Source organism: Neospora caninum, chromosome XII, assembly GCF_000208865.1.
Source record: "Neospora caninum Liverpool complete genome, chromosome XII".
Classification (NCBI taxonomy): Eukaryota; Apicomplexa; class Conoidasida; order Eucoccidiorida; family Sarcocystidae; genus Neospora; species Neospora caninum.
Window position 1 is genome coordinate 2,600,241 of NC_018398.1, and position 19,798 is coordinate 2,620,038.

At 51.2% G+C, this 19,798-nt stretch overlaps 3 protein-coding genes across 3 annotated transcripts in view; 2 read left to right on the forward strand and 1 right to left on the reverse strand.

Moving 5' to 3' along the window:
• Window positions 1-658, forward strand: part of NCLIV_063510 (GH23102, related) — a gene marked incomplete at both ends in the record, with an annotated part of 4,491 nt that extends 3,833 nt beyond the window's left edge. The window contains one exon of the mRNA XM_003885902.1: window positions 459-658. Within this exon, the coding sequence (XP_003885951.1) occupies window positions 459-658 (200 nt within the window). The remainder of the gene's footprint in view (window positions 1-458) is intronic.
• Window positions 659-2,604: 1,946 nt separating this feature from the next.
• NCLIV_063520 (conserved hypothetical protein) lies at window positions 2,605-5,842 on the reverse strand (the record flags this gene model as incomplete). Its single annotated transcript, XM_003885903.1, has 5 exons — window positions 2,605-2,757; window positions 3,402-3,448; window positions 3,866-4,007; window positions 4,415-4,461; window positions 4,870-5,842. 5 exons carry the CDS (start codon window positions 5,840-5,842, stop codon window positions 2,605-2,607), a joined length of 1,362 nt encoding a protein of 453 aa, XP_003885952.1.
• Window positions 5,843-9,573: 3,731 nt separating this feature from the next.
• On the forward strand, window positions 9,574-19,201 carry NCLIV_063530 (PRPF39 protein, related; the record flags this gene model as incomplete). The annotated part of the gene is made up of 15 exons (XM_003885904.1): window positions 9,574-9,588; window positions 10,180-10,534; window positions 10,999-11,135; window positions 11,606-11,734; window positions 12,431-12,562; window positions 12,945-13,160; window positions 13,589-13,748; window positions 14,204-14,316; window positions 14,756-14,842; window positions 15,378-15,541; window positions 16,192-16,278; window positions 17,010-17,210; window positions 17,640-17,793; window positions 18,477-18,569; window positions 18,965-19,201. 15 exons carry the CDS (start codon window positions 9,574-9,576, stop codon window positions 19,199-19,201), a joined length of 2,280 nt encoding a protein of 759 aa, XP_003885953.1.
• Between the last annotated feature and the right edge of the window lie 597 nt (window positions 19,202-19,798).

Genomic DNA, 19,798 nt, shown 5'->3' on the forward strand with positions numbered 1-19,798 from the left:
CGGGAGACGGGGGTTGGGAGGGGGGGGGGGGGGGGGGGAAGGGCGACAAAAAATGGAGTAGGCGATATGCGTCCTCGCGCAGTCTGCCTGGATTCCGAAGGGGTCTGCAGTGAGACCGAAACTGAACGGCACAGCCGACGCCCGCTCTTCCAACGGGAGCGAGACTCCGAAACAGACCGCCAAACATACACAACACGCCTCTCTCCCCTATATGAATACGTTCAAATGTGTACGTGCCTTATCTGTTACGGTTGCCTGATTGACAGCGACACCCGAGAGCCACACACGGAGCGTTTCTGTTTCCTCGCTGTCGAAGAGCGGCACGACTGTTTTGGTTTCTGTGGCCGCATGAGACGTGCAGTTGTTTCGCTGTCGACTCGAACAAGTGGCGGATTTCGTGTGCCCAACGCTGAGAACCTCGGGTGTCTGCGGAACTGCGTCTTTTCCTGGTTTCTCAGTTTTGGAGGAGCAACAAGGCGAGCTGCAAGCGATGCTGGCTGCGGCCGAAGAGAACGTGGAGAACCTGCAACACACTGTCCTGGAGACTGTCTCCTGGGCCCGCAACACGGTCGAGGCGCTTCAGTGGCGCCTGCAGCGGCTCGGGTTCGCCGACGAGAAGAACATCGCTGGGAAAAGTGAGAAATCTGAGGCCCCGTGAATTGTCACAGCGACGGCATGCGGCAGCAATCCCGAAAAGGCAAGCGGGCGGCTGGCCCACGCACCGTCGGGTTGCCCCACACTCAACGGATAGATGCATCTGGTCGCATGCAGCTTCCTTGTTTCTGTACCTACTGGACTACACATATACCTATATTTCTCTACATGCACATATGGCCGCATATGTGTTTATGTATATGTTCGAGTATACGCGTGGACGGCAGCAAGCGGGGAATAACAGAGAGAGACGAGAAGGGAGAACGAGGAAGCGAGAGAGAGAGCCTCCGCCAGCAAGAAGGGAGTTGACACGAGGCCTACGACTTGTGAGAAAAGAGACGGAGCGTCGAGCAAGGGAACGACTTGGCCATCTTTGTGGGCATCTGTCCTGTAACGTTTCCTTGTAAACCCTGCACATGAACACTTATGCACAGAAAATACATATATATATATATATATATAGATGGGTATGAATGCATAGGGCTGTCTGAGTGGCGGTATAACTTGTAGATAAGAAGAGATAGGAGATTGACGCCCCGTGAAATCTTTGGTCGTCTCACCGACGGTTGTCTGTTTGACATTAGGGTGCCACCATCCTGTTTGGGATCATTTTGTGAAGAATTAAGGCTCGCTCCCTGGCGATTCTTCGTGAAGTCCCGAGGGAGGTTCATGAAATTCTGTTCCCTACTCACACACGGGTCAAGATGGAAGGCGCGTTTTCGGTTTGCCGGGGTCTTTTTCGTTTCTATCTCCTCTCGAGGAAACATCGGAGAACCGGGGATTCCGCTGATTCGCCTCAAACGCATGCACCGCGGCGCCTCTTGTGGGCTCACGCGTTTTTTCGCAACTCTCTCCAAAAAGGTGGGGAGGACGCGAGCGCTCCTAGGTAGAGAGGCTTTGTGCAGGCAACTGACAAGTGCCCAGTGTCGTGGTGCACGTGGAAAGGAAACGCTTGCAGCTACTGTTTCCCCAGCGATGACGAGTCTCGCCCGAGAATCGACACTCTGTGAATGTTGATTGCCTCTGTCGCTTTCTTCTCGAAACGCACTGGAAGAAAAGAGACATGCAGCCTCTCAGCAGTGCGCTGGAGCAGAGCCCGCGCAATGTCGGAGGCATGCAAGCACCGACAGAAACGCGGCAAAAACATCGGATATGCACGTCTCTGCAAGTTTGCTCAACACACATATTGATATACAGATCTATAGCTTGATGTGCGTGTGACTTGACCCAGAGTCGAGTCAGCCGGTGAGAATCAGCAGAGAGAGCGGGAAATCGAATGGGGGCGTGGCAACAGGAACTCTCGGTCTCTCTTATCAGACCGCAGGGGGACAGTCTGGGCGAATCTGTCCAGCCGCTACCTAGACAAGACAGCCTCTGAATATAACCTGGATGCGTACGTGACTGCTAAAGTGTGGCTAGGAAGAAAACACGCTCCAGACACCCTGATGAACGACACCCGTTTGCATGCAGTTATACAAACATTTATGTATACATGTATGTATATATATGACTTGGGTGCGGCTGCCAATTTCGTGGCGTGGTCGGTTTCCGCGAGAGTGTTCGTGTCTCTGTGTTTCCTGTCACGTGCTTGGAGACTTTTTAGTCCTGCTAGGGCAGGACGCCGCGTTTCTTTCACAAGCAGAAAGGCCGACAATTCGGTTTTTGATTCTAAAGACCTGGCGCAGGAAAGCGGGCCATGGCACTGCCAAATGCAAACCCTCCCCAGAGCTGCGCTCCCAAGACGTAAAGCGCTGCGTTATGCTTCGCACATATTCGACTGAACTGCGACTCGCAGCCATGTGCACGTGCAGTGTGCAGCTGTGACTCACATGCACGCAATCATGGGGCCATACACAGATGCACATCTAAAAAAATATGAACGCAAATAAATGCAAATGTAATGTATCTGAATTTTTATGAATGTACGTCTGTACATGTAGATATCGAGCTTTAAAAGACACTGCCAATGATATCGACAGTGTAGTCGGGATCGAAAAACCAGATGTAGCAAATGATAAAGGCGACGGCGACGGCGAAGAAACAAAAGAAGTAGAAGATCAGCAAAACAACGCTCTCGCCTGCCGCAAAATAGACAACCGCGCTCTGAGAACAGGCAACAAGCAAAGGCACGTCCTATCGTGGGGCATATGCGAAAGATCTGGGAAAACCAATGTGCTTGTCGGAGCCACAACATACAACAGACCCTCACAAAGCACAACCACCACCTACATGTATACATGCATGCAGATACAAAGATATAGAGAGAGAGAAATGGGGGAAAAGATGTGAGTGTGTCTGTGATCTATAAGCATTATTTAGGTGATAGATCCCGCCATAGTTCGTCTTCCTTGCAAGTATCTATACAATTTCACGAATCCCCAGGTGAACCTCTGGAAGTACCGACACACATCCGCATAGCGATCTGTATCAAGCATATATATATATATATATATATATAATGTTCACATGTAGCTGTGCGTTAGTGTCTTTAGTGCGTGTCTCTTGGGCGCATTTCCATGTTCAAGCTATGCGAGAGACAAATGAAAGCCGATTCGGAAGTCCTTCACACCACCTTTGCGCCTAAGGATCCGCTTGTGTGAGAGAAACGTCCTGTGTTTGCCATCAGCATGTCAAAATTCATGGAGAAAAGCATCTCTGAGATCTGCACACTTCCGCGAGCTTTCCAGTAGCCAGGTTGGTATTTCGCTCTCTACCAGCGGTGAGAGAAAATGTGTGCATTTCCTTACCAAGAAGCCCCAGCCTCCGACGGCGGCAAAGAAAGAGAAAATGGCGGCTGCAAAACGCGCGCGGAGCAGCACAAAGCGGAATCGGAGACACCCAGACTGAGCACAGAAGACCACTGGGAGTCGATAACAAAAACAGAGATGCTGGAAAAAAAACAGGAACGGCGAGCAGAAGCGGAATGGTATGGAGGCCGACGCCGCTCTCTCTTCTCTTGACTCCCCCCTCGACATTCCTATCTGTCTTGGCGTCTCTCACTGGAAAGAGACATGTACCCGTACCCATCATCTATGCACACCTCCGCACATACAGACATATGTACACATATGTATAGATGCAGACTTATGCATAGATATGCATATGCAAAAGTGTATGTCTCTCTATACAGACGCGGGTATATGCCTGACGCGTCGACGCAAGGCGGAGTCCAGACTTTGCGTTGTCGCTCGGTAGGGTGCGGGAGGCTTACAGAGAACGAACACGAACGAGTTTGAGGGGTTTTTGAAGAGCTGCACGGCGACAGTCATCCCGACGGAGATGACCAGCATCCCGCCGTAGTAGATCAATTCGCTGATCGATTCTTCTTCTGTTAGTACTGCAACCCAAACGTCCTGAGAGGGAGCACAAAAAAGCGCAGGATAAGACTTAAACCCAGAGCCGGGTGGTGCTGTACGCCCCCAGAGCCTCAGGCCGCGAAGGCTGCGCGCAAAGAAGCGCATCTCTACCGGGCGGCGACGCGGCCCGAGCCGCGCATGCAGGTACCAGCCAGAAGCTCGGGCTGGGATTATATACTCTACGTCTACAGGGGTATTAGGAGCATCGAGAGGTGATGTACAGCTGACGCCAGTGTTGGATTTCAGCATCCTATTAGAGATTAAGTTTATTCCAAATCGGCTACGTTCTAGGCGCTGCAAGGCCAAGATGGGTGAGCCTTGCCAGTCCCTGGGACTCGACACCTCCGTCGTTGGTGCGTTTTGTGGGCGAGGCGAACCTCCGTGCTTGTACACATGAAACTCACCGTGAGTTCCCAGCAGGAGACAACCGCGACGAAAGAGAAGATGACCACTGCAGAAACCAAACGCACGCGAGCAGAGAGCCGAGAAGAGCGTCGTGAAGGTGCTTAGACAGCTCAGAGACGGCACAGGCGACGACGGGAAAATGTGAACCCTCGCGAAACAGCCGCGCGCGAGCCTCCCCACCCCATCGCGAAAAGCGAGTCCGCGTGACTCGACCAGAGTGCGTCTCAACGCATCTCTCCACACATTTAAATACATGCATACATCAAAGGATTCAGAGGAGAGATCGAGGTGTGCATCGGCCCTCAGTGAGGAGTCGCCACTCAGTGGGGGGGGCCGTTCGTTGTTTCTCTGGCTCTCCGAGCAAATCGCGTTCCAGCTGCGTTCTGTGCCTGCGAAATTTGGTAGTTTTGTCTCTCGCTGTGGGGTTTTCCGCGCGCGGGCGGCTGCGTTTTACCTAGTCGTCGCATGATGGCATCGTGAATGCCCTTGGTCACGGCCCAGAGGTTGCGTCTCGGTTCTTCCTCGCGGGCCATGGAGCGCATCGATCCGCGACTGCTGACGTCTCGGAGCGAGCTACCATCCCTGCGGGATGCAAAGGTTTCTTCGTCGCTGTCAAACTCCTCGTCGCTGGAGTAGGCTGTCCCTGCTCGGCGTTTTTCTTGCTCGCCGCGAACGGCGTGCATGTCGATGACCGCTCGCGTCTTCTGGTAGGCACAGACGCTGTGTCGCGCGTCTCCTCCGACAAAGGGTGACAACTCGCTGTCGTCGCCCGCGTCAGAGTCGTGCGAGGAGCGGCGAGAGCCCTCGCCAGGCTTCGCCAGCAGGCTCTGAGACTCCAAACCGGACGTCGAGCTCGACGGCGAGCCGAAAACCGCCGGCTGCATGCGGCGCTCTGCGCGGGAGTCGAGACTCGCCGGGCTGCCTCGGCCTCCGGGAGTCCCCTCCGACTCGAGCGCCGGCGCCACGGCTGCATGCAGTCTGTCATCGTCCGACATCGCTCTCTCTGACGCCGGCTTCGACGTCGAGGGCCCTGTGGACGCCGAGGACAGCGCAGAAGTTTGCGTGGTGATCGCGTGCGCCTCTGCAGTGCGTATCTCGCGAGACCCGGGGACTGCAGCGGCTTTTCCGCAGCTGCCTGTCTTGTAGATGACCTCGACGGGCTGCGTCTCGCGGTCCGCCGAGGCGGGCGTGAGGGAGGACGAGGAACCCGGCGAGTTCGAAGGCGCGAAGGCAGAAGCATGGAACGAGGAGCTCGACGGCAGCGAGGAGGGGGGCGAAAAACGGTAGAGTGTATCGGCAGACGCCATCGTCGTCACAGTGTCGTCCAAGACATCTTCGAGGCTGTCCCCAGACCCGTGGCGGGCGGCGCCAGAGCGCGTGGCCTCGGGCGAGCAGTACTGCTCATTCTTGTCAAACTTTGTGGACATCGTGGAACAAGGGCGGGAGAAAAACGAAAAGTTCGCGAAAAGATAGACACACACACACACACACGCAGCGGACGGCTCGACCGTTGCTCGGCTGCCTCAAACGCCCGGAAGAGAGCTCGAGAACGCGCTCCCCGACGCAGCGGAATGGACGCCTTTGTCGAAGGCAGCAATCTTCGAAACACCACCGGCGCTTTGGCGGCTCAAAAAGACACCCGAGCGCACACGCAACAAAATGCGCTCCGGTCCCTCTGCCCGGGTATACAGACACACACCTAGAAGAACCCTCCTGCGACGCGTCAAAAAAGAAATGTGAGTCTACATGAGATGGCACGCTCAATCTTCAAATACCGTCCAAAGCGAGTCGCACATGCATCTTCACGCGGTGGACCAAAATGAGCGCCGACTCTCCTACTCGCTATACATATACATGAACACATATAGATGTATGTATTTGGTGGATCGACACAGAACTCCGTGTATGTTTTGAAGACACAAAGATCTGTAAAACAGCTGGTCGCCTTTTTTTCGGAAGAGTGTCAACCTGTTGGTCCCACCTCTCACGTCTAAGCTTTTCGTCTCGCTTCACTTCCTTTTCCTCTACAGTCACCCGTAGACGTGATGGCGCGGACGAGAGCGAGATGTAGACGGAAACATTTGTGCGAAATTCCGTCTTTGGTGCGCAGCTGTACGTACACAGGCCTGCGCAAAGAAATGCGTATTTACAAGTGTCTGGGTGCGCCTTTTAGCTCTCCCGGCTTGTGACACCGAGACATCACACCACACTCGAGCCGACCAGTCTTCTCTCCCTTTACATCGACTGATAAGAGAAATAGGACAGTGAGGGCACGTGTGCGAACTTGCAACGCTTTGAGATGTTTCTTTTCAAAAAAGCGGGCACGCCCGGGAGCGGAGCGACGGAAATCCCCTGGAATCGCGCTCGTACGCCATGAAAAACCTAAATGTCCGGAAATACACAGAACCTTCCAAGCCAGATGCAGCGACCTTTCGATAGGCAGCTTTCTTTTCACCTCTGCCGAGAACAGGTTCCTCTAACGTGTTTCAACTGAGCGCCTCCTGTTCGCCTACGTATCGCGGTGTAGCGGGACGGTGTCTACCAGCACGTGTACACGCACACGCGCCAGCCTACGGGTTAGAAAAGGGAAACGAATGCACTTTGAATTGTGCGAAGCACATTTTTAAATGTGACCAGGAATCGAAGAACGCGGCTCTCTGGTCACCTTTGAATTTGAGCAGGCGCCAAACCCAAAAAAGGCGGAAACGGCGCGGGACCTCGGGGGGGGGGTCAGAAAGGAGCAAGGAAGAAACTTGGCTCCGGGGGGGGAAACCTTCAAAAAAGAAAAGGTGATGGAGGACACGCAGAACAAGAGAGGAGATTAGAAAACACGAAAGACGTGGAAACAGAGGCTGACGAAGATGCGGGGCTTAAGGAAAAAGATGGGAAAATCGTATGGGGAGGGAGGTAACTTGCGCGGGAACGGAAGGAGGGCGTTGCGAGTGTTGCCGCCTGCGGCCTCACAGAAGCGCAAGACAGTGGGAAGCTTTGTCTTCTTGTCCCTCACGGTGAGAACAGAACATCGGCACGCGAGTAACAGGACGCGGTGCGAAAAAATAGCGATCCGTTATCAAAACGGAGTAGAAGGTTTGCTTTGCCTTTAATTGGAAACCGTCAGGAGAACTGTGTTACCGCTCGGCGGGAGAAGGCCCGGAAAAGAAGATGCAGGGGAGCGGTTGCGTGAGGTCATCGAGATGCGTGTGTCCAAATGTGTTTGTGTCTCGATCGGGTCACCTCTTGGCCGTGTTCCAAGAAGAGAGCACCGCAGGGACACGTAGGAACTGGTCTTGCATATATCTGCTCCTCTCCACTCGTTCATCGAGATTGCAATGAAAAAGGCAGAATCCGCTTGTTTCTCGGCTCCAATCGCAATCGGCAGCCCAGAGAAAGAAACCTGCGAGCATGCGTCTGTGCGGGATTGCTTGTTCAGGTTGTGCGCGCGTGTCCGGCTCGCCGCTCGGCCTCTCTTTTCGCGAGGCCGCGCGCGGAACTCTCGGTGGGGACACTCCGTACTCGATGGGGGAGAACGGCAAACGAACACTTTGTCTTTTCCCCGTTTGAAAACGGTAGATATCCGACGTGACGCCACGTGCACTGCCTCGAACGCAAACGTTTTAAGGTCCTCGCGCTGCTTCCTGGTGTTGCCTGAGACAGCACACGAAGGGGGATAGGTTGGCGTTCCTGTTTTGGACACAGGGAGGACGGACGAGAGAACGAGAACAACGACGTCTGTCGCAACAGTCGAAGAGCGTTCTCGGTCGGCTAGGAAGATCTCTCTTCCGCGCGAAGCGAAATCTCGATGTGGCCGCATCCACTCGCAGCTGAGAAAGCCCGATTCGTCGGATCGAGCGCTTTTCCTTACGGTTAAAACGCTCTTCACTAGGCTTCTTTATTTACAGGCGCAGAAAGTCCATCGAACTACACACACATGCATACATGTATTTGTATGCACGTATGCCGATTTATATATATATATACAGGCTACACATCTGTTTTTCAGCCCTTTGTGCTTTTTTGCACGCGTAGTATTGTCTCCATAGTGTTAGGGTTTCGCTGGAGGCACAGAGAGAGGGGCTTTGAAGACGCGAGACAGACGATATCTCCTTTCATCGGTAAGAGTGAGGCTGTCGATTCTCCCGTTTTGCTGCTCTCGATCAGAGCATGAAATTCAGTCGGTCCTGCCAGGTGCCGGACAGAGAAGACACCTGGAGACCATTGCTGGTTTTCGCTCTCCAAAGAGAAGAGACTTCACGCTCTGGTCTTTTCCGTCGAACCGTGTCAGGGGGCGAAGCGTTGCGTTCTTCCCTTCAGACAGCGGTGAAAAGCAGGAGAGACGGATGCCCAAAGAGACGTCTCTCGCGCGCGCATGGCCTTGCTCAGTTTTTTCCGCTAGTGGAACAAACGACGGTTGACTCTTTTCTGAAAGTGCATGGCTAAACACAGACTTCCTTTCACTTTGTCTAGGAGCAACACACCTCGTGTCAGGAGTGAGCCTCCACTCCTCTGCTCTCAAAAGGGGAAGACGCGGGGTCAAAAGTGAAGAGGGTTCGGTGACTTGGTTTTTGCTGTGTGTCGAGCAAACAACAGAGCGGGTCTCTACGTTTCTGTTTGAGGTCTTAGCTTCTGTCTGTCTTTCCTTAAAGAAAACCACTGGTGCGTCACGACCACTTGGGTCCCTGTCTTTCAAAAAGAGGGCTACACGGCCGGGACAAACTGTTGATGAGAAAACGCGTTCTCGCAGGTATTTCTGTCGTTCCTGTCTCGTCAAAGAGGCGTAATTACAGTGCCTCCCCCCCCTCCATAGGCTCTGACTCGCGTTACAGAGTGGGTTGACATGCTTGCTTTTTGACGAAACCGGCCCTTCCACAGCCCTCACACGAGTCGTTCCGTCTTCGTTTTGTGTACTCACACACTCGCGAGGGATTCCTCGTCCTTTTTCCTCTGATGAAAGTGTCGCTGCTTCTCATAACCTAGCCGGAGAGAGTCTACGAAAGAGTGCTTGGCGCGCGGGTGAGAGGACTTCCCAGCGTGGACTTCTAGACTGACAGACGATTACGGATGTTTTGCGAAGTCGAGGAAGGACGACTTCTCCCAAGCCTAGACAGCGGTCTGGGACCGCGCTGTGTCTTCGTTTCGATCGCTCACCCAAATCGACGCAATGTTTGTTGGACCTGTAAGCTTCGGGTTTCATTTCATGCCCTCACATCTCTGCTCGTGTGACGCAGTCGAGTAGTCCCCTCTTCTCTTCTCCCCAGTCCGGCAACGAAATCGAGTTACATGTCTCCAGTCACGCGATCCATACGAATCCCCACACAGTGCTTAAATCTCTACACTTAGAGAGTCATTTATGTCTGGGTATACATCGATTTTTGCACGCAGGAGAAAATATACCTGTATTTGTATGCAGACATATTTCTATCTCTATATACAGATAGAGATACATGCGTATGTCACGCGCATATGTATACGCCCACGTACTGCGATATATGTAAATGGCTTCATAGAGGATGTTTTTCCATATCAGGATTGAACTGTGTATGTGCACACCTGAACACAGGTAGGTCAGTTCGCATCTTTCTTGTTGTGTACATGATTAAAAACAGCCTCTTCGTGTACCGGACAGTGCCTCCGCAAGTTCTGAAGCGTGTGCGCAGGGACTTGTGTCACTCTCAACTCTTTTTCTCTGGTTTGAAAAGCTCCCGCCTCTCCCTTTGGCGTTCTGAGGTTCGCTTTCGCGTGACCTGTTTCACCACACCCGGCGCAGGCAAGCGCGCAGGCGCGAGGGACGGCCGGGGCGACAGACTGGGAAGCCGCAGCCAAGTTCTACTCTGCCGTGCGGCAGCAAGTTGTGCACACTGGAGCGGAGACCGAAAGCAAAGGAGACCCTTTGGCGCAAGACGCAGACAAGGAAAACGCGAGGGACACGGGCTCGAAGAATGTGGAGGAACAACACACCGTCGGCACGCAGAATGCGTGCTTTCCTCACAGAGAAAAGAGACGAAAATCCTGTGACGGCTCGTACTTCTCCTCTGTGGATGTGGACGCCGGCATCAAGCCTCCTGCGGAAAAGTCGGACACTGAACACGCCGCGAACGCTGGTCCGAAGCAAGCTCCCGCAGGTAACAGATCAAGGGGAAAACTAGAGGAAACATCGAAAGATACTGAGCCATAATCAGGATCCGTGAACGCTAGAAGAAAGCAACGAAACGGAATAACCGAAGAACGCCTGGCTCCCTTGTCAGGCTGTTTGATTCGCAGTGAAATCTATGTTTACCTACACGTATATATACAGGTATTGTCTGTAAAGAGATGTGGCACTTTTATGAATACGGGAAAATTATATAGAAATAAACATGCATATGCATGTCTACATATGCCAGTGTAAAGATGCACATGTATGCTTGAGAATGTGAAATGCCTCTGGCGTTTGGGAGACGACGGTGAGGCTCCAGCTGCATACCGGGGCGCTCTGTCGGCGTTCTGGTTGTAGAAAGACCTCAGCATTCGCCCGTGCGAAAGACACTTCTGTGACATTCCAGGAAACCAATCACTGTCGGTTTTTGCAAGTGGCCTTCTCTCCCAGGGGAAGAAGACTCCACACGTGGCGTCCAAGAGAGTGAACAGGACGAAGACTTGATCAGCGCTCTTCTTAAGCGAGTAGATCAGCATCCTCATGACTACGAAGCCTCGCAGCAACTTGTCACCGCCCTATCCCATACGGTAAATACGCACCACTGTAGACTTGCATATGATCACATACAATGGCGCATACCATAACACAAATAAACATATATATGCAAATATCTACGTATTCTTGCAAGCACAATCATTGTATATGCTGATGTATGCAAGGACGGAAACGTGTACGTAACACATACTGTATGGATGTATGATAGTATGCGTGCGTCTCTGTGAGTACGTCTGGACGAATATTGATGTAAGATTGTAACTATATAAATTATTGATGTATTAAATTGTCAAATTGCAGGTATTTTTTTCGGAGGATCGCCTTTACCTGTCTACCTATCAGCCCGGGCATCTGACATCTGTCTATAGCGTTGAATATTTGCTTACACATATTTATATATATATATATATAGATACAGATATATAAACAGGCAAATGTTTAGAGGCTGGAAAACAGTCTCTGCGTGTGTTGCGGGGCGACGTGCTTTGTTCCGTTGCTCCAGGACAGGCTGGATGACTACGAATCTGCTTTGGAGCGAATTCTGTCTGAGTTTCCTCTCTTGTTCGGTTACTGGAAAAAGCTGGGCAAATTCCACATCGAAAAAAGACGTAGCTGGCCCGACGCAGAGCGCGTGAGTGATCCGGATATGCCGGGGAACCACCTCGGCGTCTGTCGCAGTTGACTGCTGCAAAAATTCACACCCGTAAATAAGCACTAAAGCGAGGGAGAATGCGATAGCGTGAGAGGGGAGTAGGTATGAATAAACGGAAGGTTAGACAACTGAATGCAGAGTTCGTTGGGAAACACAGGTTTTCATCTCTTCCGTTGAGACCGTCTACCACTAAACAAAGCGACGGAGCTGTGCATGTAGAGTGATGGCGCGTTCTGTAAATCAGCATTTCCGCAGGCGATATAGATAGACAGAGTCCTCGTATGGGCCAAAAGTCCAGATAGGCCAGCACGCATACAAAACGCATAGCAAGATGGTTTTAAAACATATAAATACGTACATATATATATATATATATATATGCTTGCAGATGTATGCATCTATGCAGTTGTGTGGCTAGGCCGGCAGCACTCGAGATGGATTGACCGATGTGTGGCTATCGACATATCAGTGAAACCCATCTAGACGACTACTGGTGCGTATACGTGTAGGCGGGCGGGTATGGAGATACTTTTATCTGTGTATTTGCGTGGGCACGAAATTTCATACAGTAGTGGGCCATTGAAAACGGGGTCCGACTCCACCGTGTGAACGGCAGGATCCACGCGAGGAGGCTCGTAATTGCAAGGGAAAACTCCATTTTCTGTGTTTGTTCAGGTCCTGGAGCGGGCATGTGAATTTGTTGGCCACAATCCCATGATTTGGGTCGCGTATCTGGAGTGGATGAAAGAAGCATGCAGTCTGACCAAAGAAGCGACACGCGTAACTATGGACAAAGCTGTGCAGGCGGTATGTAAAGAAAACTCCATGCAGAGATCCACTTACCACAAGCATCAATCGCGGTCTGGAGAACTAGAACCGTTTTTACCATTACACATGTTTTTATATTTGCATGCGCATAGATGCATCGTGTCCATCTACTACATATATACGCCACTGTATGCGCACGCATAACGACCTGTCTCAAATACAGACTGATTCCGATTTGAAGTGTGTGCTGGTTGCATCGGAACGTTTTGAGCATCGACCAAAAAGAACAGAAGGCAACTTGTAGCTTGGGTAAAAGCCATGCATCTCTGTACATCTGCAGACACCTATACGACTGAATCTTCGCATCTATCGTTATCAGTTTGAATGCCGACTTTTTTGCGGGGGAGTTTCGGTTTGTTAGGCAGGGCTGCATTGGAAGGCATGGCCGCTGTGGCAAGCGGTTCTGGACTTCGACGAAAACGAGTACAAAGAAGCATGTGGACGTCTGGCTCTGAGCGTCCAGCAACAACCTGATGACGGGGAGCACGTGGATGAACCGAACGATGTCGCGGACATTCTGAGGAGAGAGGAGCTGAAAATACATGCAACACGGCGCAGAGAGGCGGCCATTCAACGCGTGAGTCACCATACGAACAACGAGATCAATCCATATATATATATATATATATGGATATATGTATAGGTAGATAGATCTATAAAAAACTTTCTGAACATATAGACGGATGAATACCCCTATTTTCTCGTTGTTTAACGTCGCCGAATTCGCTAGCATGCGCCAAAGAACAAGTATATATATATATGCTTATTTCCGTTGAGTCCGGAAATGCGCCAGCAAAAACTGAACCTAGCCTGAATGTACATTTATGTGTTGGCGTGGAGTGTTTGTTTCTTAAGTCCCGTATGGTGGATCACCAGTGACACGCACCCTATTTCGGAGGTCGAGACTGATGTTTTGAATTGCTTTGTCATTAAAAACGATGAACGGGAGTACGAACTTCTTTCCGCTCTCGCCCTTCTCCTTGTGCTTCCTTTTCTTTTCTGTAGCTTCGGCTCATGTACCACAGGTTACACTCCACCCCCTTAGAGTCTCTGGACCTCGCGTGGGAGCGGTTCAAGTCTTTGCTTGGCAAAGATGAGACATCGTCGGCGAGCGGAAAACCCAACGTTGGTCTGCTGGACGCAGGTTTGGTTGACGAAGAAGCCTGTAAGCCACTGGAAATCACGGACCTTCTCACCGATGAAGAGATGCGGCGGTTGTATCTGCATCTACTTGAACAGAAGCGACTGGCATCGGGGAAAACTGTGGACGCGTCAACTGCGGCTACCCAAGATGCAGAAGAAAAAGAGAAAGCGGATACGATGAACCGCGAACAAATAAAAACAGCAAGTAAGCGAGACGCACCACCTGACTATCCATCAGTAGGCTTCTAACAAAAACACTACGAGAGTTGAATTTTTCCGTTTTCGCGCCTTTCCCCATTTTGTCCTCCGCTAACCGCCCTGCCGCCGCCAAAGTAGACGGAGCCTTTGTCTTCGAGCGATTATAAGCCCGCTTTCCTTTCCCTCCATCGGAAGTCCAAAAACAGAAGCCATGCTCGGGCCATGCACGCCAATCGCAGTCTTGTTTCTTCTGGGTTCCCTTTCTGTGCTTTTTTCCAGTGGCTTCGTTCACAAGTCAGCACGCAGTCGACGAAGCGGGGTGGGCGGTACGCGAGAAGCTCTTTGCAGAAACTGCACATCAAGCGGCTGCACGTCTGGCCTTTGAGAAAGGGGTGAGGTGCCTTCTCTTGGAAATGGGTTCCGGGGCAAAAGCAAGAAAGGAGAACAATGTATCGAAACGAATGGTTCAGTTGCCTGTAACTCCGAACATACAGCGGCAGCGGAGCACGTTTCAAAGCGTATGCAGACAAGAAACAGTCTTTCAAAGAAGGGAGAGGGTTGCTTGCTGCATCACCCTACTCATGGCGTTGCGCATGTCTTCTGGTTTTTCTCTTACTTGGGATTTTTCTTCTTTTTGTTAGCCGCACGCTACTCCCTTGCGTCTCTGTCTTCCCTGCTGCAACGTCGCTGGTCGCTTGGCCCAACATCTGCTTGTTCCTTCCATTTCCGTCTGTTGTATGTCGTGTGCCTTGCCCTCTCTTTTCTCTCGTCGCCCTGGTTTCTTCCCTCATTTGTTTTGCGTCGTCTTCTGGGGGGTGTCGGCATGTTCAGGCGCACAGGTGGTTCTGGCATCCGGACCCGCTGACGCCTCAGCGTGTGCAAGCTTGGAGAGATTACCTCGACTTTGAAGACCAGCATGTGCGTTTACCTTGCCTCCCACCACCCTAGCCACTAAATAATCGTCTACGTAGGGATACATGTGGCCGCGTACGTCTGCGGCGCCATTTCAGCGTGCATCCCAGTATAGTGTGTACGTAAGGATAGATCGGGTTAAATCTACGGTATATAACTATACCCTCTCCCTACCTGAACGAACAGTCTACGGGCGTATGCGTGTACTTTCGCTTTGGGTGCATCGTATCATGTATGTGTAGAAACAAAACATATATCGACATGTGTGTTCCGTTTTGTTTCTGCCGAGGGCGGGCAGAACAAGACACTTTGCTTCTTCCGGCATATTGGGAAGAGTTGGCGCTTGTCCTCATTTTTGTACACCCTCATCCACACAGACGTACGCTGACATAGGAATTGTGTAACTATATTAGATAACCGCATAACGCATATATCCCTACGTTTGCACGCAACACGCATGCATCAACATCTGTAGGCGTGCGGCGTGGAAAGAAGCATGCATATTTGTCATCGTTCTTGTTTGTGCGTCGACTACCGTCAGGGGACTCCAGAGAGAAGGGCCATGCTCCGCGAGCGGTGTTTGGAGGTCTGTGCGTCTTATCTCGAATTTTGGCAACGCTTCGCCCAGCAACTCATTGAGGAGAAGAAGCCTGAGGAAGCACTTAACCTCCTCCACAGAGGTGCTTACACTATTATGAAGAGAAGGTACAACAATCGAACTGAGAAAACAGAGAAAAGGCAGGGGCGTGAAACAATTTCCCTTGTCAAGTGACACTCTGGCGGTGCGCGTTGGTTCTTCACTTTCGACATTGAGTGTTGAGAGAGACCAGTTCTTCGTGGGAGTCTCGACGAAGGCATAGGCAAATCGACGAAGGGACGTAGAAGCGAGAAGTGAGAGCAATGAGGAACTCAACCACTGAAGATCTGCAACGCGGTGATTTTCGCACTTTCTCGGGCGACTTCCTCCCCACTCGAAAATGCTATCTTAAACGCATCTTCCAATGCACAACTAACACAAGAAAGTGCCATCAACACTTTTGGGTCTATCTCGATGCCTCTCAAGCCATCAATCTCAGAAGCCAACACAGGTCGTTGTAGCGGCGAAACTCGTATTATGCGTACCACACTCTCTACGTGAAGTTTTTCTCATGAATCCACGCGAGTAAAACCGTTATTTCAGGAGCTCTCCTTTTGACATTCGAAGAGAATCCGGTCGAGTAAAAGCCTGAGTGATTGTACGAAGTCCGACACCAGCTCTGTGTGAGCATATGCGGCTTTCAGAGAGACGTGACTTCCGAGTTGCGTCACATGCACGGAAACTACCTTGTTTCGTTGGATTTGATGAACGTTCACAGGCGAGACATTGCATTCGCATACGCACTGACAGCGGAGCGCCTGGGAAAATTTGATGAAGCGACACAAGCGTACAATCGGCTGCTGGAGTAGGTCTCTTTGTGCACAGAAGCGTCAGGAAACTCTTCAACGCGTTTCTCCGGCCTTTTGACTCGTAATAAACACCTCGCTGGCCTGGCTCTACGAATGTGCACCTCAAGACATTTGTCACTGCCCTCGTACTCTGGAGAAATGCGATGCCCCAGAACCACGTCGGGTCTCGGCAGTTGCCCCTGGGTTCTGCTGAAGACCTCTACCTCATTTCAAATCAAAACATTTGCCATCTTTCAAGAAAGATGGAAAGAAATCAAAACACAGCCCTGACAAGGGTTCGCCGCCACCAGGGCGGAAGCAGCTGGGATAATCGGACAGCAAACGTTTTCTTCACCTCTCGTGTTCTAGTAATCAGTGGGAACAGGCAGGCAAAAGGGTGACCATTTTGTCCTGTCAACACGTGGGTTATGCTCTTTTGAATGGTCTGACACAACTCGACCACAGAGTTTCGTCGGCGGGCACTCGTCCGGTGATGCTTTCACCGTTTACATAGCTGTGCCGTGGTTCCCTCTACGACTCTGTCCGATCCTTTTCTTTCTCTCGGGAGTGTGCCTGGGCTGCATCGAGACTCTCGCCCCCACTTTTTGCTGATTCTTGTGTCCTCCCGCTTCGTGCTCCTCTCTCGAGATGCTGAGAGCGGATCAGACGTCGTGAGAGCCTTTTTCCGTTCCGGAGAGTGAGAGTTTGTCTTCATTGTCTCCTCTGTTTTTGCTTTCTCTCTGTCAAGACCCCCACTCTCTCCGGTCTACTTGAAATACTATCTGGGGTGGATAAGCTACCAGCGACGCCGAGGCGAAATCGACCGAGTCTTGCAGCTCTACGACGAAGGTCTGGTCCGGTTCGGTGCCCAGGAGCATTGCTGTGAAATGCTGTATTTGCAGAAAGCCAATTTCCTCCTTTATGTCCAAGGGAACGTCAATCAAAGCGTGTAAGACAAATGGAAAGTTGTATGCATGCATAGGTGGCGTCAACGCATTGTGAATGGCTTCAAACAGCAGCCGGCGTCGTTCTCTATGTCCCACCCTACGGCACATCCAACAGACAAGACACACACGCACACACAATACGACATTACGTGAAAACACTCTGATGCGTCTACACATATAAACAGACAAGGATAAATCGATGGGCTTTAGCGATACTGAAAACGATATATCTCTTTTGCACCTCTATTCGTGTGTTTTCTACATGTATATCTCGTAAGCTGGACAATATATCCTAGGAGCGATCCTGGCAAATCGTGAGTCCTTGAAAAAATTCACTGGGAGTGAGGGCAACCTGGAAGCAGCAGCGGATTGAGTGGATTGTCGCAAGTCCCACTTTCGCTTCCGTTTCTGTTTTGTCTTTTTCTTTTCAGAAGCTGCTTAAGTAAAGCCCTGGCCGCGCTTCCCAAGAGCGTTTGCCTCCTTCAGTTGCTCATTCGATTTCTCCAGATTAAACACAAGGGGGACCCAGAAAGAATGTTCTCCTCTGCAAGTCCGTACTTCGCGGAGGCTCTTAAAAACGCAGAGGTAGGTCCGGTTCAACCAACAAGTAAACGAGAGTTCTGAATCGGAACGGCTCATGGGATCGTCCACCTTTTCAATTAGCCACATGCCACACCCAAACTAAGAGTAGACAAGCTAGGCACACTCAGAACGCGCCTTTCTCAAGACAGAATCCCCATGTGTATGCCCGTATCCAGCACATTTTGTGACCTTTATGTACGCCGGCGCGTACGTGAAAATGAAGGCGATAGAAGTAACGGCAAATTAGAAAGGAGAAAGTATGTCGCATTGTTAATGCGACTCCTTTAAAACGCTATCCGCACAAATACGGACGGAGCCTCGGGTTTTCCGGGGCTGTTTTACAGGGGCTCCGCAGAAACCAGTACAGAGACCCGCAGATGATTGGTTTGAAAGGTCACAACGCATTCGTCTGTTCTTCCGGAGGTTCAACGTTCATAGTCGATCGTTGACTCGAAATGCGCATAACGGATTCGTTTCTTGCCTCGCTCCTGTAGTCTCAGTTCAAGAGGACGGGAAACTCTGGGCAGAGTGTCGACGCTCCGCTTTTCGTGCCCCATTTTCGAGGGTACATCCAAACAACTGATAAGCGCCCACTGAAACTGAAAGTTGTCTCCCTCGCTTGGAAAACGTGAGGTTCTAAATGACCACCCACTGTTTGTCATTTCGCCTTACACGTCTTGCTTCAGATGACAGCGTGGAACAAGTGGCAAATCTGGAAGATGTACGTTCGGTTTCTGGAAGCCTATGCTCCCACAGTGGCGCAGATCCAAGATGCGAAGGTAATCGAGGTTGGAAGGCAAATGCCCCAGAAGGAAGCGCGACGCAGGATCTGAAACATTAAAAAGCATGGCTGAGGACCATGCACTCCTATTTGAATGTACAGATACAAAAAGGTATTCGCTGCGTTATCCGCAGACAAACAATGTATGCATGTATATGCACAGAGAGTTGTAACATAGAAGCACATGTATAGAAATGTAATACATGCATATATACAGATCAAGCTTGCAAGATACAAATGTAACTAATATATCCGTGTGCGGGTGCTTTAAACTTTTTACGTCTGAACATTGTAATTTATACGAATCTCCTCCAAACGCAAGATTCTATGGCAAGCGTGGAGGCCCGAAAGGCGGCAAAACAGGCGACGCGGAAGTGCCGCTGTTTTCTGCAGGCGGAGGCTTTTGCTTTTCTTCGTGCTAACCGGAGTGACTTTGTCCACCTGGCGCCTAAGGCCTTTCGCTTGCGGATTCCTGAGGATCTGCGGGCTGAAACGGAATCTTCAAGCGAAGACAATGCGTTTTACTCAGCGGTCCCGGGTCTGCCGTACGCGGAGAACGTCGCAGATCCATGGCTGGGTCAGACGGCATATTCTACGGAATGCAATGAGGTAAGGCAAGCATTGTTTTAAAGCGGAAGGAAAGCAAAAGAGCGAAAACAGGAGTATGGATGGCGACACCGTGCAGAATCCTGCGGCAGTCCTGGCGTCTCAACTGGGGCCATGCAGTGAGGTTCCGCGCTTTTCCGCGCTTTCTCCAACCTTAAGAATAGACGAGACCAAAAGGCTCAAAATCCATTCGACGCAAAACCGGTGACATGATGGAAAGCACGTCTTCGGCTTTAGTCGCTCTGATGGTCTCAGTGCGACGTGCGCCGCGCGTTCCCCGTTTTCGCGTTTCCTTTCCGCATGGAACCTCAGTCTGAGGCATCTGTCGTGAGCTGAGTTGCCTTCGACCACCGCCACATGTAGCCATGGGGAAGGTTTTTCCTGGATTTAAGAAGTGAAGCGAAAGGGGGTTCGCGTCTTCGCGAGACTCGGTAGGTTCGAGGTGTCTAGCCCTAGTAGCGCGTTTCCGAATAGCTTGTTTGCCGGCAAAATTCGTCGGCGTTTTGCCCACAAGTTTGTCAAGTGAACACGAGCAAGAAACAACGAAAACATGGAGGCGAGCGCAGGAAAAAGTGAACGGCGGACTGCTTCTTCTCAAACCCTGCCACCACGGTGGCAGCA